The sequence below is a fragment of the Myiozetetes cayanensis genome, unplaced genomic scaffold, assembly GCF_022539395.1.
Source record: "Myiozetetes cayanensis isolate MyiCay16 unplaced genomic scaffold, myiCay2020 scf1, whole genome shotgun sequence".
In the NCBI taxonomy this organism is placed as follows: domain Eukaryota; kingdom Metazoa; phylum Chordata; class Aves; order Passeriformes; family Tyrannidae; genus Myiozetetes; species Myiozetetes cayanensis.
Window position 1 is genome coordinate 84,287,927 of NW_026086604.1, and position 17,361 is coordinate 84,305,287.

Here is a 17,361-nt window from a genome sequence, read left to right on the forward strand (position 1 = left end):
ATGACAGCCTACTTAAAGGGGCTGAGTAGAGGCTGAAAGCAGCAGGCAGAGGAGGATCTTGAAACTGGCGCTGCTTCTTACTGAAGCATGCCCTAAATATATTTTGAAAAAGTTCCTTTTTTTTTTTTTTTTTTTTGTACTGCTAAAAACATGTGGTAAAGTTGTGGGGAGAGTTACGAAGAGCTGATTTCTTCACCAAGCAGAAGTCCCTATTACAGTGAGTAGAGATACAGAGATAACTCTGAGATTCCCTAATTAACAGTCTCTGAGATGCTTATAACCCTGATGCAATGTACCACTCTGCAACCCCCCTCGTAGAGGCGATCAGTGTCACTAAGCAGCTTCTTCAAATACAGGCAATATGTATTGTATGGACATGGAAACCTCTTAACTTTTGCAGCAGTGGAAGGATTGCTTTATATCTCAACTAAGCTAACACAGAGCCTTTTAAGTGAGGATTTCCCTTAGCCATTTCCATTCTTTGCATTTGCAGCTGTGTCCCTGTGGATGATAAGGTATCAACGGAATAAGGATGGAGGTAGTGGACTCAAAACTTCACTTCAGATGAGAAGTTTATAAATCAGACCCAGCAAAATGTGGCCTGGGCCATTAGTTAGTGTGACTGACTAATGTCATAAGTTTTGGAACTGTCTGTTGAAGAAAGTTGCCTTTTGACTTCCTTTTGACTTCATTTAGAATAATGTGATAGCAGGTCACAGGAAGATAGGAGCTAAACAAATTTTAAAAGGCAGTATTTAACAGGTAAATATGACCCTATTCTTTACTCTGCTCCAATGATAGGAATAATTACCAAGATCTAGCAGTTGGTCTCATGAACAGGATATGGTTGGGCTGTATCTGGTTATTGAAAAAAATTACGTGATTCAGTCTTGCGCTTAAAGTCTTGCTTCTCATCAGACATTTTGATATCCTTGTGAAGGCTGTTCAGGGCTTGTTTAAAATATCTTTTAGTATGGAGATTTCACATCTTTTGGGAACACTTGTTTTAGTGCTTGACTGACCTCTTTGTGAACTCTTTTTTAAACCTAGTATCAGAATTTCACTGGTTACAGCTTTCCATTTCCCCACATCTCTTAATGTGCACCTCCAAGAATAACCTGGTTATCCTTCTGCAATGCTGTATGTCAGGTTGTTAAATATGACATGAGGTAAGATCATCAACTCTCGTTGAGTGCTTTTTTCTAATGTGTCAGGCCATCTTACATAAACTGCAGGAACCAAAATTGGAATAGTTTTTACTTGTTAACCTTCAGCATTGGAAGTCTGATTTTGGAGGGAAGAGAGGGACTTGGTTCTGAGAATCTCCCGTTTACCTCATCAAATAGTCAAAATAAGCTGGTAAACTGTATTCAGACCTTGTAATTGTGAAGTATTAGTAATATTTGAATATTTTGATTATTTGAAGATTTGGCCTTACACTCTGTGTTACAAATTTGGAGAATTTGAGAGATCAATTAGGGCTCCTCAAGTAGATGTTGTTACCAGATGGTGTGTGTGTGTGTGTGTTCTGAAGTAGGTTTAAATCTCTTAGTGAGTTAATGCCCACATTGGCTCTGTCTTCAGTGGTAGTGATTTCTACCAACAGCTTCAAACTAGCAAGATGGTATCTGTTTATAGTAAGCCCGTTACTCCAACACTTTTTCTTGATTTAGAAATACCAAACATCTTAAGTTTAAGAGCTGTGTAGAACAACATGTCACTGAAGCAATAAATATTGGCCTTTGTTCAAGATATGATAGCACTGAAACTGGGACTATGCATGTGGAAAGCAGATTAAAAAAAAAGAAAACAACAATGACAACAAACACCTCAGGGTTGTTGTTAGGGCTGCAGCTTGGACTAAAGGAGATGTTGATCAGCTTAGTGCATCCTTGTACTGAGGCAAAATTGAACAAGTGTTTGTTTTCCCAGGCAGGGGTTGTATAACCTGTTCTTACAATACATCTGTAATGGGAAAGAAACCATCTCTAACTCTCAGGTCTAGCCAATTCCATTCAGTGGTGATTATTCCAAGGAACAATTAATGTCTGACTTGCACATGCTGTAGAATAGCTGTCAGATCTCCATAGTTACTTCTTATTGACTAAAAAGACTGTATTCTTTTAATCTTTCCTCTTAAGTATTGATTTTAAATCTTTTACCAATGTTGGTCAACCACAAACAGTACAAAGTATCTCTTTTTAGGTACAGTTTTGAATACTGGATTGTTTCAGCAGGTACTTAGTAGAATGTACCATCATCTTGCACCTGTAAAGTTTCCTTACTGATGTGCCTCAGAATTGGGCTTTGCCTTGTTTTTTACTTCACATTGTTAATGGATATACACTTCATGATTGATTATTACCCAATAAACTTTCCTAATAATAGTCTATTATTCCATGTTTTTAATGCATTTTATTTTTCTTCCATACAAGTAAAAATACACTTTTCAAGCCGTCTTCAAATTCAGCAATGTAATTTGGAAATGTGATATTCCCCTTCTAAAAGTTTGCAGTACTTTCAATTTGATGTAATCTGTTCATTTCATGAACAGTTCCTCTTCCATTATCCAAGTCTTGGTTAAAAAAATACTGACTAGAATTAGGCCCAAGGTAGACCTTTGCCATTAAAATTATTTTTAGTTTGATGGTGCACTAATAAAAATATTTCTTCATATATTTTTCAATTATTCATATACTTTGCTTCTCTCACCTTGCAGTGCTTGTAACCCCTAAGGAATAATTATTTTTTTTCTCACCAGTGTCAAAAACATTTATTCTGTCTTTTTCTTTTCCCTTTGCCCCTTACCACTAAATGGTTTACTTGATTTCAAGGAACCTGCAGAGGTTGGTTACAAGTGTGTGAAGTGGTTGTGCCTGGTGGTAGTTTTGTGTTGTGTTTTTTTGGGGGAGTAGAGGCTGCGTCTGTTCAAAATTGGGTGGCCAAGAGCAGGAGCCAAAATTTTACTGAAAAAATAACAGCAGTGGCCCAAGTATGTTTATAGGTGGAAACATAATACTTCAACTGGGGTTTTGCATCAGTGTTCCCCCCTATCTATACCTATAGCCAGTGCCCAGTAACCCTCCTGATCTGTCATGACATGCTTTTTTCACGTGGCTTGTCTAACCCAGCAGCTCTGACTACCTTCTGAGATTTCCTAACCTTGTTTTGCTGTTTCTCAAACTTAGGGGTGACATTAGCACCTCTGAGAATTTCTAGATCCTGAAGACTTCCTAATTTTATCCTTGTAAAGCTAAAAAGGTGCTAAGGACAAGTCACACTGTTCACAGCACAGCTTAATATCTTATTTGTATGTACCACACTAATATGTATTCCGCTATGGGAAGAAAATATATTTCTTCCCTTTTTTACCTTTTTCCCCTTTTTAATTCTTCCTCAGTGAGTTTCCTTAGATTGTGGTTATGTTTTTTTGAGTGGCACTAGAAAGGCCCAGCATTTTGCTGTCTCCATGCAGGACTGGTCTGCACTCGTCTGTAGAAAGGAGTAGCCTTGCAATGTGTTGTTAAGTTGTGGCCCCCTCTCCCCCTCTCTTTGCGTGACCTCTGGCTGGGCTGCATGTGGTGACAGCCTCTTAACTGCACTCAAGCGAGGTTTGCCTGTCCCTCTATCAAGTGTAACCTGGGGCTGCTTTAATTTATGAGTGCCTCGAATTTTGATCAGGTTTTGTAAATCACAGTGTGTGCTATTCCTGAGTCAGTTAAAATTGCTAAATGTTTTCTTTATCAGGTTTTAAAGACCACTCTGGAGATTAGCAGCCCAAGATCTGTAGATGTTGTCTTTGCTATGCTTTGCTTGTTCAGTCTGGTCAGGTGATGTTGTTTGCATATATTTGCAATATGCAGCAAATTATCTCCTTTCTTACTTGTAATTTTTTTTTTCCTCCAAACATATATTTGTTTTAATATTATGTTTTTTAATGTTGTACTTTGTTGATCTAATGTCGTTTTGGTAGCATTAACTACATGTTTTGACCAAGGAACTCAGGAAAAGGGACTTTAAACATTGACTGTGAAGGAGTGATTTGCAGTGCATCTCTTTTCCATGGGAATCCTTCCCCATGTTTTTGATGCACTGACTCTTTTATTGCACAGTGACTTGCAGTTTCAGTAGTTGGCACTGCTGAATCAGTTGCACTTTCTGTTTCATTTTTATCTCCAGACTTTCCAAAAAGTTATGCACTACATAGTTGAATAATCAGTTCTGTTCCTCCTCATACCACAGTCACAATCCTTTATTTTCCCACATGTTTCCACTCTTTGAGCCGTGACTTTGTAGGTAAAACCAGACAGTTGTGTTTTGTCTTTGTTTCAGGCAGTGATCCTCATCCTTTCTTTTAAAATGGTGCCATGTTTATTTTAATTTCTTTTTCTCTATGAAGGTAAATGATTTATAGATCACCTGGACTCTAAGGACATGAATTAGTAGCCTTGTTACTGGGTTTCAGCTCATTTAAATTAAGGTCGTGATTCAGAGGTTGGGGGAAAATACACATTCTCAGAATATCACACAAATTTATGTAATGCTAGAATATGTACTGAAATAATGACTTTCCACAGTGATTTTATCACTCCTAGCTTGACATAATACAAGAAAGTCAGCTTCTAGTTCCATTTGTTTTCTAACTGTACAGAATTATGGAAATTTTTTTTTCTCAAATACCTGCTTAAGATTTAAAAAAAAAAAAGAAGGCATGATGAGTGAAGTCACTAATTATAAACTGGCAGAGCTTCAGTTAAGTGAATTCTCCTAAGAACTTTTCCTGTCCAGGCTCTGGCTTCCTGTCTCAAGCTTAAAGAAACCACACATGTATTGTAAAAACCCACTTGTCCTTGTGCCCTACATGCTTCTCACTTTAAGACTGTTAAAATTCTTTTTGTAGACCTATTAAATGCCATAAGCAATGAAGCATTACCTTGAGACTTTCTTGAAAACCTTTGACTCTTACTGGTTTTAAATATATTTTAGAAACTTGACGAATCTAGCCTGTGTTGGGTTTTTCTTGTTTGCAAGGTAAATGCAACCTCAGGGTCACCACTGAGAAGGATTAGAATACTTTATGGTTAAATTTTAAAGACAAATTCTCTGTGTTAAAGAAAAATAATGTCAGGTTTTGTCCCTTATATTTTCTTTTCATCAAGGTACCAGTAAAGACCACCTGATTTCGAGTGTTTGTGCAACTGTATGACAACTAAAAATGCACGTCTCAATTTTTAAATATAGTCTGCGGTTTGTGGGTTATCACAGTATGTTTACAAGGATCTTTATAATTCTGTAAGAGGTACCATTTTACTAGAAGAAAGAGGCAATATACCTCCAAGAGCAATATATTTTCTAAGAGATAGTAGTCCAGAAATTTTGGAGTGTAGAGCGATACTTTTGACACTGGACAGTGACAGAAAAGGTATCCTGGCTCAGTGTGCAAATGAGAAACTTGTCTTTGTTTACAGACTGAGAAGAAATTCTAAATTTAGGGCCTTTTGTGGCTGCATGCAATTGCAGCTTTTCTCTAGCTTTTGTCAGTGGCAAATTATTAGCTACTGCTACGTAAAGGCTGTAGTGGGATAGCTTCATTCTAGTGCACCTGTGAGGGAAGTGGCATAATAGAATTCTTAAATGTGGATTTTCTAAAGAGAAATCTTTGTATATTTATTTGATAGTGCAACTTGTGTGTGTACATGTAGCACTAGAAATGTATTTGAAATGATGTGGAGAATGAACTTAATTGTGTATAACATTCAGTGTGTCTGATATTACCTGCCCCATAAAATTCTGAACACTGATGCCCAATTCTGGAATCACTGCTTCAGAGACTCCTGCCTTGTAAATTTACAGAACAGGATTGCCACTGGTGTAATACATATCCAAACTAATTGAGAGCTTTTGTGGTCAATAGGTAATAATATAGGTAGAATCCAGCTGGAGACCTGTAGTCAATGGTGTTCCACAGGGATAAGTACTTGATCCAGTCCTATCTGACTTGTTTATCAATAACCTGGATGAAGGGATAGAATGTACACTCAGCAAGTTTGCTGATGATACAAAACTGGGGGGAGGAAGGGGGAGTGTAACTGATAAACCTGAAAGCTTTGCTGCCATTCAGTGGGACCTTGATAGGCTATAGAGAGAAACCTAAAGAGGTTCAACAAGGGCAAGTGTAGGGTCCTGCACCTGGGAGGGAATAACCCCAAGTACCAGTACAGGTTGCCAGCTGAGCTACTAGAGAACAGCTCTGCTGAGAAGGGTCTGGGAGTCTTGGTGGAAAACAAGATGACCATGAGCCAGCAGTGTGCCCTTGAAGCCAGGAGGGTCAGTGGTCTCTTGGGGTGCACTGGGAAGAGTGTGGCCAGCAGTTCGAGGGAGGTGACGCTGCCCCTCTACTTGGCCCCAGTGAGGCCACATTTGGAGTGCTGTGTCCAGTTCTGGGCTCCTCAGTACAAGAACAACACGGAGAGAGTCCAGCAAAGGGCCACAAAGATGATGAGGAGTCTGGAGCATCTATCTTTATGAGGAGAGACTGTGGGAGCTGGACCTGTTTAGTCTGGAGAAGAGAAGACTGAGAGGGAATCTCACTAGTTCATATAAATATCTCACAGGTAGGTGCCAAGAGGATGGTGCCAGACCCTTTTTGGTGGTGCCCAGTGAGAGGATGAGGAGCAATGGCCATAAACTATAACACAAGAAGTTCCACCTCAACATGAGCAAAAATTTCTTTACGTTGAGGGTGGCAGAGCACTGGAAGAAGCTGCCCAGGAAGGTTGTGGAGTCTCCTTCTCTGGAGACATTCCAAACCCACCTGGACACATTCCTGTATAACCTGCTCTAGGTGACCCTACCTTGGCAGGGAGTTTGGACTATGTGATCTCCAGAGGTTCCTTCCAATCCTAACAATTCTGTGAATCCGTGAATAAATAAGAAGGGGGGAGAGGTGGTTAGTATATCTCAGTTAAATGAAATATGCTTTAAGCCCCATTATTTGGTTTTTATTGTCAGTATAATATGTTTTTGCCCACAGAATGTACTGTTCAGATTGTAGAATCAAGCATTTTGGGTTTTTTGCCTAAGTTAGGGAGAATTCAAATTTCATTGTCTGATTCTGCTGCTCTGAATTAATAACATGATTGAATCTAAGATGTAAGAATCCCTATATCTCTGCTGTACATTTAGAATTCAACATAGTTTGATAAATTGGGGGGGGGGGCATATTTTGTTATTTGGTTGGGGGTGGGTTGTTTGTTTTTTTGGCATGCTACTAAAGCTTGGGATAATAAGATCCCTGGAGACTGTGTCTGTAAGTGCATAGAAAATCTCTGCTTCTCAGCTATTCCTCTGTACTGATCATGCCAGGGACCTAAGCTCAGCATGAAGGCATTAAGACAGCTCTTTAGCTGTTGGTTGTAAGTGTTGCAAAAGTATCAGGCTGATCTAAATCCCTTAGTTTTATGAAGACAGTTATGCGCAGGGAAGAGTAATTTCATTCATGAACATTAAGGGCATTTGCTGCCTCTTTCTTTTAGTCTTTTCATGATTTTCTCATGTGATTCTTGCAAAATTCAGTCTGGTGGGAGAAAGGCATGATAGCAAATGATTAGATGTTTGGTGGCCTATAAAACAGTGTTTCAAAAAAAAAGAAAAGAAAGATCCTGTTCATTGTCTTTTGAGAGCATCTCATCAGTGCTTTTCCATTACACATCTGAAAATTGCTTTTCTGGACCTTTTTCAGTACATAATATAAATAAAATAGATGGTTCCAGCTGGGAAGGTAGAGCCATCTTGTTTACCTTACAGAATATAAAGTTAACAGTTTTATAAACTTCTTCCAGTAACCTACAGTAATGGCTAATTAATTGTAACATTTCTGAGATTTCAATTTTTGGCTTAAAATAAGTAAATGCCAAGGACATAGTACTCTTTCAGTATCACATAGCTCATCAGCTCATCTTGTGTTACAGAGTATATGGATTTGTTCTTTCTTACAGAGATTTTTTAACTAATTTCCAGTATGAATATTCTTTAACGTCACGGGCATGTGTCTGATTTTCTCATAATTACAGCTACATGCTTCTTATAGTTTAATTGCTTTATAATAGTTTAGATGGTTTACCATGCTCTGGTCTTTCCATAAAAGAGTTAATATTTCTTCAAAGCTCTATTTTATGTTTTTAATAAAAACTTGCATTTTACTTGTGAAGATGTGGATGTGTTTTAGGGGATTTTTGGAATGCCTTTTTCTCTTCTTATTTTCTTTAAAGTGAGTTTACTCTTTTACAGTAGAGGCAAATACTATAATACTGTCCCATATTTGTTGCTACTCAAACAATAAAAGTCATTATGTGATATCTCAGAACTAAGTTCAGATTTATACTTTTTGCTTCTCAGTATGTTATCTTCACTCTTTCTGCCCTCCTGTTTTAGCTTTTCAATACAGTCCTCATAGCAAGGGTTTGGGATTTGATACTAAGAGGTTTCTTGGAATTTTTTGGTTAGTCCCTGTCTTTAACCCTCACTGTGTAACACAGTTATGCAGTTGCTGTGAGTGAAAAGTCATAGGGAAGAGTAGCGGGATAGAAATGAAACCTGCAGAGATGTTACTCTTTGATTTCTAGCTTACTTGAAAGGATTTAAGCAGTAAAAATCTGTAAGACAACAAGCAACATTAAATAAGAGTACCACAGGCTTCACTGAGTGCAGATTTCAGTAAAACATTTCCTGCTTTGAAAGCCTATTCCCTCAAACTCACCTAAGTTTCCTGAGCAGAAGATAAACAGGCTTCGTCTGATGGTTGCTGTTCCACAGCCCCCCTTTTTGTGTCAGTCAGATATATCATGAAGGCCTACAGAAGGATGTTCTTTGTTTTGTCTTGGTTCCATCTTTAAAATATTTATATTTCTGGTAGGATGTCAGTATTTGTGGCTGTTTTAGGGACTATATTTGTTTTTTTCCTCCTGCAACTATTGTTAGATATTTTAAATTGTGAAACAGATGAACAGCTAAAGACAAATATTTTACAGTTTAGAGGGTATTTATTTTCTTTGTCTGTGTATCTTTCTCTCAAAACATTGTACATTGTTATAAACCAATGGAATTCCCAGGATTGTGTTCCAGTAATTTTATTGCAGTTGATGCCAGCACAACAGAAGTAATATTCTATCTAGTCTCCTTTTCTGTAGTGTTTAAAATTGTAATAACCTTGATGCTGCCATAATGTTGTTATTCTTACCCTCTCATGAGGCTGTGGTCAGCAAGTCTGTTCCAAGTTGCATTGGCCTTTTTTGCTCTCAATCTCATGAATGTGTTCATGGACTACTTACTCTTAAATGGGGTTTTAATTGTTATTTTATTTATTTATGAAACTTCAGCAGTTGGAACTTTCAATAGGGATGTGAATACTTGATTTGAATGACTGATTTTCAAAATAAATCAAGTTTGGGATAAATGTATATATGCAGAAAAACATCTGTTTGCTTCTGATTGTTTACATCTGATTATATATCACTTGCTATATTATAGTAATACTTAAGAATACATACTTTGTCATATTTTTTGAAAGAAAATACATCTTAACATGTTCACATTGTCAAATTAACCAAGAAACAAGTCTTGGCTAAGAGATAACAAAAGCTATTTTTGAAATATAGGTTATAGATGTACATTAGATAAGACAATGTTAAATTGCTTAAATGAAGTTTAATACTAAAATCCACATAGTAAAAGGATCAATTACATTGGCAAAAAAAATTTACATAAACTGAATTTAACAAAAATTAATTCTCTATGAATCATAAATGCAGCTTTGCTAAACATATGAGAAGGAACACTTTTCAGTGCAAATTAACATCTCCTACTATGATAGATAAAGGAATATCCTTTCCATGAAGAACTCTTTAAAATAAAACAAAAAAGTTTACAAAGAACTTTTAGTGTGTGCATGTTCACACAGGCTAACTTTCAATGCAATGTCTAATGGTTAGTTTTTCATTGGAAATACAACAAGGAGTCGTTATATGTCACATTTGGTGGGGCTGGATTTGTTTTTAGCCATCTTACTTTTGCAGTATTTAAACTTCGGGAGAGTGATGAAACTTTATTGACATGAGATTTTAGCCTTTTGGGAAGAGGAGGCACAAAAAACTCAGGCTCGTTAACTATCTTCCAGACTTAAAGGAATTTCCAGAGAATAAAGGAAAGGGAAAGGAAAAGGTCAATAGCAGAAAGTTCTGCAGTGAGGATTGAGCTTGCATCAGAGGGAATTATATGGCAAAAAATGTATGGGATGTCAGGAATTCCTGTATCCTGAGAATGTCATATGTTTCTCTGCAGTTTGCTTTCTGAGTATCTCAGCTGTCAAAGGCAGCGGAGCCGATAATCTGCTCCTCACAGAAGCCTTTGTGCAATGATTTGCAGTCTAACAGAGCTTTGGCCTGTGTGTCAGAGATGTGCTTTTGCTATCATGTTGTAATCCATTCAGACTTGGCCACCCTTTCAGTCTTTCTAAAAATGTTTGGCTGTGTGCACACTCAGCAAAACCCTCTTTGTTTTTCGTCCATTACGTTGCCTGAAGATCGCCTACACTGAACATAGTCTGGCTTGGAAATTAATGTAACAACGCCTGCAGATGTTTCCTACTAACATGATGCTAACAGCAGAGGAAGCAGTCTCCTCTTCGGTGAATGGATCTCCTCAGCATGGAAATAGTAGGAATAGACTTCCTTAAAAAGATACTTCTTTCCTTTTTTTTTCTTTTTTCTTTTTGTAACTGACTCATTCTGCTCCGGGAGGACTACGATGGCTGGACCTGGGGCAACTGAGGCTCAGTCTGGGAAAACCAGGTGGAGAAGGAGCTGCTCACCAAATTGCAGCCAGCTGTGGCTGCCTGTGCTGGCAAGCGGCTGAGGCCTCTTTTTGCTTCAGCTCTTTTCCCCCTTTGTCCTTCCCTCTTGATGAATTTCATCAGCCTTTTCTATCTTTCAGTAACGTAACCCTGTGCTTCCCTGTACAAGAGTGGCTCCATGCCCTTGCTGCATCCTTTCTTTGCCTGCCCTGCAGGGAGCCCACCATCTCCTGCCTGCCAGCCTGGGACAGCAGCTGCAAACTGGAAGAGGGCCAAAAGCACCACCAGGCTGGAAAGACCCTTGTTCAACTCTTGTTCAGGGACTGAACACTCTTTTGGTTAATGCTGATGTTTCCTGACACAGTATTCCTTGATTTAAGGAAGGAAAAAAAAAAAAAAAAGAGGAGGAACCTACAGGCCCTTAAGAGGGAACTGGCTCTGCTTTGGCTGAGGCTCATAGAAAACCCAATTTACCTCCTCCCCTCCCCGCCAGAAGCTTTGTATGATCAGTTAACTCTCAGCATTTGGAAGTAACTAGTAACAGTGGGCAACACTGGACAAAACAGCATTTCCAAAAAAAGGGGGAAAAATACCCTCAAAAAGTAACTGTGCACCTCAGTAAGTGCAGTAAGTCAGGGAAGCATGGTACTCTTGAACTCTTTATGTTCACTCTTCCTATTGTTTTATCAGATAGTCCAGACTCCCACACATGAGGGGAAAGGTGATTTTATTATGGTCCACACTTAAATGCCAGTATATTAGAGGAATCAAACCAGCTTTACTTCTCTAGCTATAACCATGCCAAATTCTAGTTTAACACCAAGCATCACAGAAGGGCATCTCAGAGAATGATTCCTAGAGTTAGCCATAAACTCCCTTGGGCAGTCCAAAAGGTATTGTACAAAGTTTATCCAGTAATAGCACCCATATTTAATTTAGATAGTATTTTGGTTGTGCTGATACTAAGGAGATTAAAAGTTTCTCCTGATGAATGACTGTTCATATTCCTTACCCTTGAAGAAAAATGAAATTGTCATTTTTAATCAGATCATTTAGAAGTTCCCTCTTACCAAAGGCTATCTTTCTCATCATTATTTTGAAACTGTTAGAAGGCTATCATTTCTTGTACCCAGTCATAGAGTCTCCTGATTTGGAAGTATTTTACAAATAATGTATAAAATGTATAAAACAGGAGTAATTTTTATATCCCTGAGGTCATTGGAGAAACGATCAGTTCAGAGTGGAGACTGCAATCCATAGAAACATTCTTACAAAGACCTTACATAGCATGAGGCCCTAAGCTTTATGGTAGGGGTACAGATATATACACTGGAGCTGTGGTGGTTGTTTCCCAGGCAAATATTCAGGCAGCTCCACAGAAAGAGGATTCTTTCCCTCCAGGGTTGATTCAAGGGCACAGACATCAGATCCGAAAGCAGCAGTTAGCTAAGAATCCGATTGTCTTTGTCCACAGTTTGCTAATCTGCACCTCATACCATGGGTCCAGGTACCTTGTCTTTGTGTTCCAGTTTGTTGAAAAGCCCTTAGGTCAGGAAAAAAAAAGGCAAAAGTGCTGCATAGTGTGATCACTGTGCATTACAGAATAGTAGGAAATAGGGCTGGAAAAGACCTTTGTCATCTAATCCACTCTCCTCCTCCCCCGCACTACTCTGCAGATGCTGTTGTTGATTCAGTCAAACTGTTTTTACATGCAGAGGAATCCGTCAGAGTCAGTGGGAAACACCTGTAGCTCTGGGGTTAAAGAGTGTGCCAGCTAGTAAAAAGGCTAGTAACTTTTGTGTCACCGTGCAGGAATAAAAGCAAGGAGCTGCAAAATGGAGGTAAGTTCTCTCTGAGGGTCATCTGGTAGAACAGAAGGTGTTTTAGGCGGTGTGATAGAGTCAGAATGCCATCTGCTTTTGTAGAAGCCCTTGGGACAATGGAAGTATTGATAACTCTAGCTGGTCATGGGTGTAGTGGAAAAGAGTTTAGGAAATGTTTCAATGAAAGTAATACACGTCTCTGGAAATGCTTGTTTGCTGTTGAACCATTGTTTTTTTTTTCTTTCTGTGAAGACTAAAATATGAGGGAAATCTCATTTTTTCTCTCAGAATCTGGGTTGAATTTACTTGTTGAAGTGTTTGGTTGTATCAGAGCATTAAAAGGTGCTTTTTGGGCATATAATAAAGTGGACTTTCAACACATGGCAGTGGATGTATGTTATTTTAAATGGACCATACTTAACTTTTTTTGCTGATGTGCCGTGTTTATTTGCCTCGTTGTGTAGTATGACTGTACAGAGCCATCAGCAATAGCTCACTAGTGAGCCTGTGTGGGACAAATGCTTTGGGTTTTGTAGTCAAACCCTGACTGGGAGAGGGGATGCTTTTGGAAGGAAAGTAATTACCAGAAGTTGTTGTTTCCAATTGTGTTGTGACCACTGACGTGTAGTTTTTTAAGTTACCAAGGCAGAATGAAATCACTGACAGACCCTTTCAAAGAGTGATCTTGCAACAACACAGGCCTGAATTCAAGCTACTGGTTTCTCCCTACCACACAAAGGAAAAATCTTTTCAATTAAATAATTTCTGTCTTTCAGCTAAACACATGTGACTGAAGTTATGATCGATTTTAAATTGACCTGTAGGATATAGTGCTGGGTTTGTTCTGCTTGCATTTTAACCTCCCTAAAGGAGAATCTAGTGAGTTAACTGCTATGTTAGTGTTTGCAAATTTTATTATGTTTCTTATTTATCTTTGCTAAAAGTAACATGAAGAATACATATTCATGTTCATACAGAAAAAGAATTAAAAATATTGTATTAACTCTAGTAATAAGTGCTATAATTGTATTATTCCTGAATTGATACAGGCAATATTTGTTTAAACAATAGAAATTGCAACAAAAGTAAAGAACAAGGAAGAGTAGAATCCTATTTATAAATTAGTACAATTTATTAAATGCACATCTGACTTTGTTTTGAAGCAGCATTTTTACTTTGGTTCAGAACAGTTTGAAAGATGTTACGTACAAGGATTAAATCTCAAGACAAAAAAACTTCACTTTTAGATTTGTACCCTTTTTTTGTGTTTCCAGTGTACCCTCTGAGCCAAAATCAATTATTTGTCCCCTTCTGCTTTTGATTGATTCCTACTTCATGGTCATCATATTCGGTTTTCATATGGTACAGAGAGCATATATGAGCTAGATGAAAAGGAACTGTTAATTTTGAACTTTAAACCTTAACCATCCTAAAAGGGAGGGAAAGGCTTTGCCTCCTGGCTATTGTACACAGTGTGAGGTGTGGTAAAAAACTTGTCCTGGAAAGATGCAGTTGTGACAGAAACACCCTGAGTGGCACAGTGTGAGTCCCTCTCTGAAAGCAAAGCAGTTTTATGGGCTGGTGATCATAGAATCATTTAGATTGGAAAGGGCATTTAGGACCGTCTCAACCTAGCTCTGCCAAGTCCACCACTAAGCCGTGTCCCTAAGTACCACATCTACATGGGCAGCCTGTCATGGCACGTGTAAGGAATGTGTTTTGGAATGAGGTCTGCTATTTACCGTAGCCATTAGTTTAAGGAACACAACTTTCCCAACAGCTTTAAAGACTGTCTGTTTCAATATTTTCTGTGTCCTTCAAAAGACTGACAAAATTGGCAACAAAATAATCCCAAATCGGCTTTTTGAGTACATATGGTGCTAATATAATTCTCAGAGATGTCAGGGCACTCTAACAACATTTTCCAGGGGCTTACTGAAGCATTAGTTAGACTGATTTGTGGAGCCTCAGCTTGAACTTTACTCTCTTTTCCTATCCCTTGCAGTCTACTCTAGAAGTTATTGTAGGCAAAACTCATGCTGCCTGGACCTAGCAGGCAGGAAAGTCCCTGCTTGTGAAGAGGAGGTGATGAATAGTCACGCTTCTCTGACTGTCCCTGTTCATGCTTCATCCCACTGCAGACTGTGGCAGCCTCAGTGGTTTTACCTCCCACCTCCCACTGTAGGTCGTGTCTCAGGAGGACATCCTGCTCACTTTCTATTCCATTTTCTTTTCTTTTCTGTGACAACTTTTCTCATTCCTTTGCTAAGCATTGATTAAACTACAAATTGATGGCAGCAATGAAATGCACTATATTTCTCTTGCAGATATGGCAATGGTTTTTGTCATTATTTTTATGTTTGGGAAAGTTTAAGGAGTTTACATCACAGGCTGTTTTCTACTGTAAATATAAAATGGTCCACAGATAGGTTCTAAACTACAGGCCATCTTATGTGGCAAAAGTAGTTCCCAGTCTTGGTGGGTTTTGTAGCCATGTAATTGAAATATTAGAAGACAGATTCACAGCAAGTGGGGGGTTCTAACATGCTAATTGTTATCTGCTAATCAATATATTATTTAAACTGGAGAAAAATGTGTCGCTGTTCTCATTAGACTCATTAGACTCGGTGCTTTTCATCTTACTCTCAGTTATCTTGTCCTCTTTCCCCCCCACCTCCTCCCCACACATCACTGGTCAGCAGCAGCACATGGGAAATGATCAAGCTGAAAGTTAACCCATTGCACACCACAAAAATGTTTGACAGATTCAGCAGATGGAACATTAGACGGAGAGAAGGTATTAAGAAATCCAACTGCCTTGCTTCTGGGTTAGGCAGAAATACCTCCAATGAATGACTTGCTTCTATGCAGAGAAGAAATAGAGCAGTGAAGGGAAATGAATCTTCATGTTACGTAAACTAGATCAGTACTTTAGTACTGCCAAGTAATTCGGTATGTGGTGCTTGCCCAGGCCACGGGTGCGGCGAGGCTCATGGAAGCTCCTGATTTTCTTGAATTTTCCAGCTAAACGGAATGCTGGTCTGCTGGCAAGAGCAATCAAGCCCAAGGACAGACGTGAAGGACTTCTTCCTTCTTCTAGCAGGGATGAACTTGGTTACTATATTTGCAAGTGTCGGTCTGATCTGAGCCAGCACATGATTGTGCTGCTTCTTGCTCATAGTCTCTTGCCTGGTTTCAGGGGGTAAGGGGTGGGGAGTAATCCCTCTTTGAAAAGCAAAACCCACGTAATTCTTTTAGAAATTTCTATAAGCATATAATTATGTTTAAAATTAATGAAAAAATAAGATGATCCCACCCCAATCTTAATTATGATTATTCAAAAGAACAGCTTGAAAATACACTTATTTGAGAAATGGATAGTATTTTAACTGAGCTGTAGGGGGAAATATCTGATGGTGTGGTATCTTTTGTGATGTAGCTGGAGTGGCAAAGTCATATACTGTAGTAGTTAAAAAAGGACAAGGTGTTTAGGATTGCAAAACACCAATATTTTGATGTATAGATAAGAATGGAATAGAAAACTACAAGCAACAAATTTGTTTCAGTCAATAGTTGATCTTATGGCAACATATTCTGAGGTAAAATGGATATTCAGAGTTTCTTATAACTCGGTATATTGAACTCCCAATGACAGAGAATGTTATCTGTGTTATTGTACAAAACCTTGAAATTTGTGCTGCTACAAATTTCCACTTTTGAGCATCAATAGAAACATATGTGTTTTAGGATTTTTAGGAAGTAGAATTAATTTTAGATAGAAAATTTTTACTTTTCAATGTATTTCCAACTTTATAATGCTAAGAATAATTCTATATATAGTTTTCATGCTGAGCAAAATAAGGTTGCTCCTGTGATGAGATCATTCTTTTAAAATCCTGACATTTACATTACATGTAAGTACATATGATAGTGAGACTTCTGATGCACATTTTCTGATGGTATGAAACTGCAAAATATTGGTAAAATACATTGCAAGTGAAGAGTGAACTCTTGTAAAAAGATGAAATTTCTCTGTGGTACCCAGTATGGGTATCCTGAGTATTGCTTTGGATCTCCAGGAGGTTTTGGTTGGAAGGACACTTTTGAAACACGACTTTGAGAGCAGTCTTGTTTATAAACAGAAACAAACTTCAGAAGTTTGAGGCTGCCTTTTTTATTACTCAGTGTACCTTACAAATTTGCTAGTCTCGGGGGTATTTCACTTACTGTGATACATTTCCCACATAGACTATCCCATTTGTCTATTTTTTATTTTTTTTTTACTGTCAGTCACCAATCCTACCATGTTCAAACCTTTTAGTATGTTATTTGTTATATGTTCAATATATTCATAATCATTATAAATATTTTTCTGGTTTCCTATGGCATGGTGTTTTCCCCACTAATATTTTAATTGACTTTGTAGCTTATACTACGTTTCACATTTGGTTTTGGTCTAATTCTCCTCTCTCTTTTTTTTCTTTATCACTGGAAAAATAATTTGTGTTTAGCATCTGTAACTATGAGTACTTCAGATTTTTACTTTGCATTTCTAATACCCGTTCTTTATCTGTTTTAGCATCTCCCTGTATTCTTCCCAGTGTTCTTTACTTCCTATTTTCTTGTAAGTATAGCATATTCTCTTTTTCCCCTCAGTTTCTATTGACCTATTTAACCATGTGGAGTTAA

General features: G+C 38.1%; 1 protein-coding gene across 2 annotated transcripts in view; it reads left to right on the plus strand.

The window, feature by feature from the left end:
• The window catches only part of CDYL (chromodomain Y like), a 105,250-nt gene that overhangs the window by 65,907 nt on the left and 21,982 nt on the right, over nucleotides 1-17,361 (plus strand). Inside the window, exon 3 of one of the 2 annotated variants that reach the window (XM_050323164.1) lies at nucleotides 17,252-17,296. The exons of the other annotated variant lie outside the window; for it this stretch is intronic. Coding sequence (XP_050179121.1) covers nucleotides 17,252-17,296 — 45 coding nt within the window. The remainder of the gene's footprint in view (nucleotides 1-17,251; nucleotides 17,297-17,361) is intronic. 2 annotated transcript variants of the gene reach the window in all.